Source organism: Plasmodium gaboni, chromosome 10, assembly GCF_001602025.1.
Source record: "Plasmodium gaboni strain SY75 chromosome 10, whole genome shotgun sequence".
NCBI lineage: Eukaryota > Apicomplexa > Aconoidasida > Haemosporida > Plasmodiidae > Plasmodium > Plasmodium gaboni.
Genome location: NC_031490.1, coordinates 1,104,342 through 1,115,800, shown reverse-complemented (window position 1 = coordinate 1,115,800; position 11,459 = coordinate 1,104,342). Strand labels below are relative to the sequence as shown.

Below are 11,459 nucleotides of genomic sequence, written 5' to 3'. Positions count from 1 at the left end.
TATGATCCAACCAATAGCTATAATAACCAAAACGTAAATAATAATATGAAGGATGATAAAATTAATAATATAGAGGAAAAAGATAAAGCTCATTTTGATGATTATAATTATATGAACGATCAAAATAAAAAATATAAAAATCATTATTATGATAACGTCAAATTTGATTTGTCTTATGAAATAGAGGAAGATAAAAAACAAAGGAAAAAAAAAAATTGGAAAACACCTTTTGGAAATAAATCTATTTATAAAAATGCAAGAGAAAGAGTTCAATCAATATTAGCTAATAGGAGAGGATTAGAAAAATGAAAAAAAAAAATAAAATAAAATAAAATAAAATTACCATCTTTGAGATACTGAAAAAATAGTGCAAACATATTCACACATTGTATCGAAAATAAGAAGTAACAAAAAAAAGAATAAATAAAATAAATAATAAAATAAATAAAAATTAGATCATATAAGACATCAACACTTTTAGCATGCATATTTAACAAATAAATAATTGTATATAAATATTAAATATTAAGGAATTTTAACACAAAATGAATAATCAATTAAATAAATATATATATATATATATATATATATATATATATATATGTGGACAATAATATTAATAATATTTACTTAATTTTATTTGTAAAAAATAATAAACATTATTCAATTATATATTTTGTTTAATATGTATTTATATATAATTTTAATAATTAAATAAAAAAATTAATATTATATATATATATATATATATATTCTTATTGCATGCGAGCAAGTACAATAAAAAAAAAAAATGGATGAGGGAAAAAAAAAAAAAAAAATCATGAATCCAAAACAGATATCTTCCGAAGTGTATATTTTTCATATTAATGAAAACATTTATTATAATAAAAAATATATATGTATTTATATATTTATATGCATGTATAATCATTTAATTTATTTATGTTATTTTTTTTTATTTTTTTTTTGTTTGTTTTTTTTTTTTTTATTTTTTATTTTTTTTTTTTTTCTCCATATGTTAAAAGAACTTCTATATATAAGTAAAATCCCTTTTAACACATTTTAAAATGAGACTCATCCTATTATCTGTTTATATAAAAAGACATATGTTTTATCACGAGAATTTGAAGGAATAATTACGAGTGAAATTCATATAATGTCATATAAAAAAATTTAAATATAAATATAAATGCATATAAATATATATATATATATATATATTTATATTATTTTTATGTATTGTAAAAAATTTCTTTTTCTGAAACATCAAAATGTATAGAAAGGTTTTTTTTTTTTATATTTATATTATATTTTTTTTTTTTTTTTTTTTATGATGTGTACACAAGAAAACATTGTTAAGTTTTTATTAATGTAACTGCTAAACAATTTGATTTTTTCAAAAGGAGAAAATATTACAAAACTGTAGTAAAAATAAATGAGATAAAATAAAATAAAAGAATATGTCTATATATATATTTATATTATATATTTTTATTTTTTTCTACGTATTTAATAAAAAAAATAAAAGTTTTATTAGAGATATATATGTTTTAAATTTTTTTCATTACTCATAGAAAAAAAGGTAATGAACTAGTGTGTGTAATAAAGTGCATTAAAAAATGACACGTATATAAAATTTTTCAAAAATATAAATATACAACTATTTACAAAAAAGAAAAAAAAAAAAAAAAAAAAAAAATATAAACATGAAAAAATATAAACATGAAAATATAAAAATATAAAAAAATAAAAACAACGACGAAAAAAATATGTACTTTGATAAATATATAAATGTATATATATATATATATATATATATATATTTGTACATTTCATTAATTAAAAAATAAACAAATATAAATATAAAGCACATAAAATATATTTATATATATAACCATGTACCGTTATATATATTAATGTAAATATATTTATATAAGTGTACATACAGCACATTTATATATTATTATAATAAAATAAATATAAATATATATAAATATATATATATATATATATATATATATATATATATATTTATTTATTTATTTACTTTTAAATAAAAGGGCAAAATGGCGAGAGTTCGGAAGGGAAAAGCCATACCTGTAATGTCTAAAAACTCAATACGAGTTTTAAATATAATTATGATTATAGGTTTTATAAGTGCTATACCTCAGATTTTTACTACGTTAATGACATCATGGAGAGAAGCTGAACCTATAGAATATAAATACATGTTTAGAGGCAGTGAACATTCTTTATATGTTGATTATACATATTACGGTTTATATAAAGTAGTTTATGATAATAAACATGTAGAGACATGGACACAAAGAGTACAAAATATGAAAAGGAAAGGTATAGAAGGTATACAACAAGGAAAAAATAGCGAATCAGCTGGTAGCTTATCATTATGGACATCTGTATGCCCTGAAGCTTGTAGAGATGCAATAGTTAGACGTATAGAAGCATATGAAAGAGTTTCTTTTATATCTTTAGTACTTTTATGTGGTATTGTAATATCTTGTACTATTGTTATCTTATCTATAGGTTGGAATTTATTATTTTCAAAAAGCATATTTATATTAATGGGTTGTTTTATTTTTTCATTTGTTATAAATGCTGGTGTCGGCACTTATTGGTATTATGAAACAGATATGTCTTGGAATTCTATAACTAAAGCACAACAATATCCTTTCCCCAGATGCTCACATTGTTTTTATATTTTTATGATTACTACAGGTATATATGCACTTTGTTTTCTTAGCTTACTATTATTAGACCTAATTAATAAGAGTAAACAAAAATCATCACATCTAGATCAACTTAATGCACATAATAGAAACCCTATGAATAATAAAGCTATGTATCAACCTATGTTCGATAATCAACCTGGGATGATGATGCAAAGAAGTGCTAGTTATTCTAATATTATGCCATTTGCAAAAGGTATGAATAATGATTATTCTAATTATATACAATATAATAAAATGGGAATGAATATGAACATGAATATGAACCAAATGTCACCACAAGGATTCCCAAACTTTAGAAATATGGGGTCTAATGTGGGTCCAAATATGGGCCCATCTATGGGTTCACCTATGGGATCACCAATGGGACCAAATATGGGGTCATCTATGGGGCCATCTATGGGATCACATATGGGTGCAAATTTGAATCCCAATTTTTTCCCTCAACAATCAAGGCAATATTCTTTTTCAGCTTCGCCAACGTATCAACAAAACATGCCTAATTTTAATAACTTTTCAAATAGACATATGCCATCTATGTCTGATTTATATTTTGCACGTCAATACTCAGGCATGAAATTTGGGGACATGAATAACAATCCATTTGATTCACAGAAACCATATAAATTTTAAATAAAAAAAAATAATAAAATAAAAAAGGAAAAGAAAAGAAATGGAAAGGAAAACATATTAAATACCCATTTTTATTATAAAGGAGAAGCTCACCAAGCCAACCGAAAGGACATAAAAAAAAAAGAAGGGAGGATTTAAAAATGGAATATAGGATACCACAATAATAAAAAAGGGAAATCATTCAAATTTATATTGTTATTATAAAAATGTAAATATGTATATATTATATAAATAAAAATATATATGTTTTTATTTATATTATTATGGTGGTGGCTAAAAAGTATATAATTTTAACATGTATATAAATGAGGATTAAAATATATACATGTAAGTAAATATATTATTATTATTTAATAAGTATGATTTAGGGTCCATAATAAGGATTCATATAGGAAAAAAAAAAAAAAAAAAAAAAAAAAATTATAATCTATCTATTTTTTAAAATATTATATTTTTACAGAACATAAAAAAAAAAAAAAAAAAAAAAAAGATAACAACACTGATTTAAAAAAATAGAATAAATAAAATAAAATAAAATAAAAATGAATTAAAATATTTATATATATGTATTTTTTTTTTTTTTCTTTATTTTTTAATTTATTATAATTAACTTATAAAAAACTTTTCAATCATTATTTAATTCATATTATATAATAAAAAAATAAATAATATAAATATGTAACATACATATATAATATATTTTTGTGGGGTATTATATTACATATATATTTCACTTCCTATGTCGTGGCACAATTTATTTATTCATAAGAAAAAAAAAAATAATAAATGAAATAATAACATATTGGAATGTTTTTTTTTTTTTTTATTAAATGATAAGGTTGAAAACATACATTTTTAAATATAATTCTTTGTCCTTTTCATGGCGATCTTTTTACTTCCTTTTATGTAATATAAATATATACATATATATATATATATAATATAAATAAACTATTATATTTTTTTTTTAACCTCATACATACATATTATATATATATATATATATATAATTATGTATATTTCTTTTTTCCCGCTTTCATATATATATATATATATATATATATATATATTATTATTATTATTATTATTGTTCAAAAGAATTTGTTTTAAATAATAGCATGAATAAAAATATGATGACAAAAAAATATTGATTTATTAAAAAAACTATATATATTAGTTTGATAGGATTGTTTTCTTTTTTTTTTTTTCTTCACAACATATATATATATTTCACTTTATAATGTATAATTTTTTTTAGTTGTTATTAAAAAAGATGTTTGTAAAGATCAAAAAAAAAAAAAAAGAAACAATAAAATAAAAGATAATAATATTAAAAGGATTACATAAATATATATAAATATAAATATAAATATATATATATATATATATATAATTTTCATAATAGATATATACATTTAATTTTAATGGATTGTTTAAATAAAATAAATTTAATACGAAAAGTAAATGAAGAATTATATAACAGCATAGGAGTAGAAGATGATAATCTTTCTGAGTTTTTAATATATTTATGTGAAAAATCAACATCCTTAGAAAATTTTTGTAAGGATGTTTTTGAAAATGGTGGGGTGATTGAACAAGCCGTTCTTAAATATATATATAATATGATTAAAAAAGATAATAAAAAAAATGATGATGAAAATAATAAAGAAAATATTTCTTTAGAAAGCGCAAATGATAATGATAAGAGTAATAACTTAGAATATAAAAAAATAGAAATGAAAAATGAAAAGATGAAAAAATATCATTGCCTAACTTTAAAAAATGAACATATTAATTTAGATAGTGATGAAAATGGAAATAAGGAAAGTAAAGAAAATATACAAATTACATCTAAACAAGTAAATGATGATATAAATGTTACTACACTTGATGCTAGTGATTCATCCTATCAAAAAAAAAAAAGAAAAAATATATATACTCCAAGTGTTAGCAGTAAGAATACGGAATCGTCATTTGAAAGAAAACAAATAAAAAAAGATAATAAATATGATAATGGAAAGAAAAGAAAATATGATGAAAGGTATTATGATAAACGTCGCAGTGGACATGATCATCGTGATAATGATAAACATCGTAGTGGACATGATCATCACGATAATGATAAACATCGAAGTAGACATGATCATCACGATAATGATAAACATCGAAGTAGACATGATCATCACGATAATGATAAACATCGAAGTAGACATTATCGTGCTGATTATCATCATCGTGATGTATCCTCTTCATCCGACTCCAACCATCATAGTAGTAAGATGAAAAAAGAAAAAAAACACAGAGATAAAAAAAAATATGAAGAAAACAAATCCTATGATGATTATATGGCCTTAAAACTAAACAACATATTCAACGGCACCGTAAATAAAATTACAGACTTTGGGTTATTTGTCTCCTTTAAAACAAATGAAGGATACAAAGAAGGACTGGTGCATGCTACCGATATACTACCAAATAGAAAGCGTGTAGTGAATATGAACGAAAAGTTTAAAAGGAATATGAAAGTAAAAGTTAAAGTGAAAGGTATATTTAATGAAAAAATAAGCTTAAATATGTCTGAAGTAGATCAGAAAACTGGTAAAAATTTGGTAAGTGATGATATAAATAAAGAAGAAGATAATTACATTTCTTTATTTGATGATATAAATGAAGATTTGAATGAATTAAAAAAGAAGAACTCACATATATTTAAAGATGATCCAAAGGAGACAATAAAATATGAAAGTGTAATTAAAATGCAAAGTGATTATTCTAAATGGGAAATACAGCAATTAATAAAGAGTGGAGTTGTATTTGACGAGAATATTAAGAAAGAATATAAAAATCTTAAAATAGATGAAAAGATAGAAGATGAAGAAGATATTATTGAAATAGAAGTAAATGAAAAAGAGCCTGCATTTTTAAAAGGACAAACAACAAAAGCAGGTGCAAAATTATCACCTATACAAATTATAGTAAATGCTGAAGGATCATTAGCTAAAGCAATAACAACAACATCTGCATTAGCAAAAGAAAGAAAAGAACAAAAACAAAATGAACAAAATGCAATATATGATAGTATACCTAAAGATATTAGTAGACCATGGGAAGATCCTAAACCTAATTTAGGTGAGAGAACAATAGCAGAAGCATTAAAAAATATAGGAAAAAATTATGATATACCTGAATGGAAAAAAAATTATAATAATAATAATATATCTGTAGGTGTTAAAAATACATTACCAATAAATGAACAAAGATCTAAATTACCAATATATAATTTAAAAAATGATTTAATGAAAGCTATAGAAAAAAATAATGTTCTTATTGTTATCGGTGAAACTGGTAGTGGTAAAACAACACAAATACCACAATATCTACATGAAGCTAGCTATACTCAGAAAGGTATAGTTGGATGCACACAACCTAGAAGAGTAGCAGCTATGTCTATTGCTAAAAGGGTAAGTGAAGAATTTGGATGTATTTTAGGTCAAGAAGTTGGTTATTCTATACGTTTTGATGATTGTACCTCTAATGATACAATAATTAAATATCTAACAGATGGTATGTTACTTAGAGAAACATTAAGTGACACATTGTTAACAAAATATTCCTTCATCATAGTAAGTAAAAGAAATAAAAAAAAAAAAAAATATATATATATATATATATATATATATATATTTATATATATTTTTATATTTTTATTTTTATATATATATTTTTTTTTTTTTTTTTTTTTTTTTTTTTTTTTTTTTTCCCAGCTTGATGAAGCCCACGAAAGAACCATTTCTACAGATATCCTTTTTTGTCTTTTAAAGGTATGTAAATATATAATATGTTTATTTAATATATATAATATATATGTTAGCCTGTTCAATGACAATATTTCATATAAAATAAAAAAATATTGACAGGTACAGGGCTTATAACAAATTTTCTGTTTTTCTTATTATTTTATTAAAAAGGAATTTATAATTTTATTTTATAAATTATTAATAAAAGAAAGGAACAACAAAAATATAATAATATTATTAAAATATATTATATATATATATATATATGTATATGTATTTATATATTTATATATTTATGTCAAAATATAATGAACTATAAAACTGCACAGAATTATATAATTACCTTTGAATATTTCTTTATCAAATAATCATATATTTTTTTTTATAATTTATTATTATTATTTTATTATTTATTTTTTTTTTTTATTAGGATGTGGTTAGAAAACGATCGGATTTTAAATTAATTGTCACTTCTGCCACCTTAGATGCAGAGAAATTCTCAACGTATTTTTTTAACTCACCAATTTTTACAATTCCTGGAAAAATCTTTCCTGTTGAGGTACGTCAAAAGAGTAATAAAATGTACACATAAAAATAAAATATATATATATATATATATATATATATGTATATTTGTGTGTATTTTTTTATTTTTATTTTTATTTTTATTTTTTTATGTATGTCCTATTATTTATATTTTTCAATTCAGATTTTACATTCCAAAGAACCAGAAAGCGATTATGTGGAGGCGAGTCTGATTACCGTATTGAATATCCACCTGAATGAACACCCTGGAGACATATTAGTTTTTTTGACAGGTCAAGATGAAATAAATACAGCATGTGAAATTTTGCACGAGAGAATGAAGAAATTAGAAAGCATGTCTCCACCTCCTTTAATTATATTACCTATATATTCTTCTCTTCCATCAGAAATGCAGAGTGTGATTTTTGAACCTGCTCCTCCAGGTTGTCGAAAATGTATTTTAGCTACAAATATAGCTGAAGCTAGTTTGACAATTGATGGAATATTTTTTGTTATAGATCCCGGATTTTGTAAAATTAAGAAATATGATTCAAAGAGGGATATGGATTCTTTAATAGTTGCTCCTATATCTAAAGCCAATGCAAAACAGAGAGCAGGTCGTGCAGGCAGAACTGGACCTGGTAAATGTTATAGATTATATACAGAAGAGGCTTATAAAAATGAAATGTCAGAAATGAGTGTACCTGAGATACAACGTATAAATTTAGGTAGCATAGTATTATTATTAAAAGCTTTAGGTATAAATGATTTTCTTCATTTTGATTTTATGGATTCACCATCAGTTGAGACTTTAATACATTCACTTGAAAATTTATATTATTTAGGAGCACTAGATGACAATGGTTATTTAACTAAATTAGGAAAAAAAATGGCAAATTTTCCTATGGAACCAAACTTATCTAAAATATTATTAACATCTTTAAATTTTAATTGTACAGATGATGTTGTAACTATTGTAAGTATGTTAAGTGTACAGAATATTTTTTATCGTCCACAAAATAAAGCTTTATTAGCTGATAAAAAAAAAAATAAATTTATCATGCCACAAGGTGATCTAATCACATATTTAAATATATATAATAAATGGAAAGAAAATAGTTTTTCCAATTATTGGTGTCATGAGAATTTTATACAATCCAGAGCTTTAAAAAGAGCACAAGATGTACGTAAACAAATGTTATCTATATTTGAAAAATATAATTATCAAGTTAAAAAAAGTACTCATAAAAATGATTCAACCAAATATGTAAATATATGTAAAAGTATATGTTCTGGTTATTTTAATCATGTATGTAAAAGAGATACACAACAAGGATATACAACACTCTTAACAAATCAGCAAGTTTTTATTCATCCATCATCTACCCTTTTTAATAAAAATCCTTTATTTGTTGTTTATCACGAATTAGTATTAACAAATAAGGAGTACATAAGAGACTGTACAATCATACAACCACAATGGCTCATACAGTTAGCACCTAACCTATTCATACCAGCAGATGAAAAGAAAATATCCAAAATTAAGTTGAGAGAAAAAATTGAGCCTCTCCACAATTATTATGAGGAGCCAAACGCTTGGCGATTATCACGAAGGAAGGGATAAACAGTCAACACATAAATGGAAATATATAAATAAATAAATAAATATAAATATAAATATATATATATATATATATATATTTTTTTTTTTTTTTTTTTTTTTTTTGTTATAACTTTTTAAATTTTTACCAACTTAATTATATTTTTATATTTTTGAAAAGTATTAAAAAACAAATGGTTAACATTTTTGTATTATTAATATGAAAAAAAAATAAAAAAAACATAAATATATTTATATGAATATATTTATATAAAAATATTTATATGAATATATTTATATGAATATATTTATATGAATATATTTATATGAATATATTTATATATATATATTACAATTTGATCAATAATTTGGCTTTAGGTCTCTTATAGATTCTGGTAATTCTCCTATAACTTGTAAAGCATAAAAACCAGGGGCATACTTACTCAAGTCGTTATATTGAGCCATCCAAGATTTATTAGGAGTTGTAATAGCCATAAACCCATTAAAATTCTCGGTAGTACAGTCATGAATTCTGTGCCTGTCTCCTGCTAGTTGTAAAAATTTACAATTAATACATCCATTTTGATAAAACTAAAAAGAAAAAAAAAAATAAATAAATAAATAAATAAATAAAATAAATAATTAATTAATTACATATATATAATATATATATATATATATATTTTTTTTTTTTCATTTTCCTTTTTTTTATATATACTTCACTTTCAGATTTTAACATACGACATGATAAACATGCTCGTAATTTTAATAAGGCTTTATCTTCTTGTAATCCACTCCTTGACTTCTTTAGAGAATCCCTAAAAAAAGAAATAAAAATATACATATTCGTCATATATATATATTTATAATATATAATATTTTTTTTATATTTCCTATTTATATGATCTTATTTTATTCTTTTGACATTATATCAATTTACTTATTAATATCTTCTACAAATGAATCATCGATTTTTTTTAAATCTGATTTCTTTCTTCCTACATAAAAAATATAAATAAATTAATATATATATATATATATATATATATATTTATTTATTTATTTATTACATATTATATTTTCATATATTATTTATTTTTTATAAAACCAACCTTTAGACGTTGACATGTTATATAATTGTTAATATTTTTATATAAATATTTTCCTTACAATGCTATAAAACACTCAACAGGAATATTTTTACAAATCTATCTTTCATTTATATATAAGTTGATGATAAATTTATATATATATATATATTCAATTATCTTTTTATTTTACATGTCACTATTAAAATTTTTTTTTTCACATTTTTATTAAAAAAATGAAATAAAAAAAAAATAATATATATATAAATAATAATATATGTATAATGTATTTAAATATATTATATATATATATATATATATTCAATTATCTTTTTATTTTACATGTCACTATTAAAATTTTTTTTTTCACATTTTTATTAAAAAAATGAAATAAAAAAAAAATAATATATATATAAATAATAATATATGTATAATGTATTTAAATATATTATATATATATATATTATTTTCTGCACTCTAAATATACATATATATATATATATATATATAATAAATATATTTATATGATTGTTATATGTTTTTTCCATTCATATAATATATTTTTTTATAATAATATAAAAAAATGTCAACGGTTTCAAATAGTAAAAATTATATTAAATAAAAATTTCTTTTCCTTATTATAGAACTTGACTATATTACCATTTATAATAATTTTTGACATACCCCAATAAAATATAAATAAATATATTATATATATATATGTATATATTTTTTTTTTTTTTTCTTAAAATGTTTGTATGTTTAGTTTTTTTAGTTCGTCCATATGTATTTGAAGACAAAAAAATAAAATAAACAAATAAATAAATAAATAAATAAAAAAAAAAAAAAAAAAAAAAAAAAAAAAAAAAAAATTTATAAATATATATATATATATATATATATATATATATATATATATATTTTTTTTTTTTTTTTTTTTTTTTTTTTTTTTTTTTTTTTTTTTTTTTTTTTTTTTTTTTTTTTTTTTTTTTTTTTTTTTTTTTTTTTTTTTTTTTTTTTTTTTTTTTTTTTTTTTTTTTTTTTTTTTTTTTTTTTTTTTTTTTTTTTT

At 20.5% G+C, this 11,459-nt stretch overlaps 4 protein-coding genes across 4 annotated transcripts in view; 3 read left to right on the top strand and 1 right to left on the bottom strand.

Moving 5' to 3' along the window:
- The window catches only part of PGSY75_1030300 (hypothetical protein), a gene marked incomplete at both ends in the record, with an annotated part of 3,408 nt that extends 3,099 nt beyond the window's left edge, over positions 1–309 (top strand). The window contains one exon of the mRNA XM_018786073.1: positions 1–309. This exon is cut by the window's left edge and continues 3,099 nt beyond it. Within this exon, the coding sequence (XP_018641690.1) occupies positions 1–309 (309 nt within the window).
- A 1,757-nt stretch (positions 310–2,066) lies between these two features.
- PGSY75_1030200 (hypothetical protein) lies at positions 2,067–3,380 on the top strand (the record flags this gene model as incomplete). Its single annotated transcript, XM_018786072.1, has 1 exon — positions 2,067–3,380. One exon carries the CDS (start codon positions 2,067–2,069, stop codon positions 3,378–3,380), a length of 1,314 nt encoding a protein of 437 aa, XP_018641689.1.
- A 1,424-nt stretch (positions 3,381–4,804) lies between these two features.
- On the top strand, positions 4,805–9,326 carry PGSY75_1030100 (putative pre-mRNA-splicing factor ATP-dependent RNA helicase PRP22; the record flags this gene model as incomplete). The annotated part of the gene is made up of 4 exons (XM_018786071.1): positions 4,805–7,003; positions 7,145–7,201; positions 7,608–7,736; positions 7,887–9,326. 4 exons carry the CDS (start codon positions 4,805–4,807, stop codon positions 9,324–9,326), a joined length of 3,825 nt encoding a protein of 1,274 aa, XP_018641688.1.
- A 336-nt stretch (positions 9,327–9,662) lies between these two features.
- PGSY75_1030000 (putative transcription elongation factor SPT4) lies at positions 9,663–10,430 on the bottom strand (the record flags this gene model as incomplete). Its single annotated transcript, XM_018786070.1, has 4 exons — positions 9,663–9,893; positions 10,021–10,120; positions 10,243–10,300; positions 10,415–10,430. 4 exons carry the CDS (start codon positions 10,428–10,430, stop codon positions 9,663–9,665), a joined length of 405 nt encoding a protein of 134 aa, XP_018641687.1.
- Between the last annotated feature and the right edge of the window lie 1,029 nt (positions 10,431–11,459).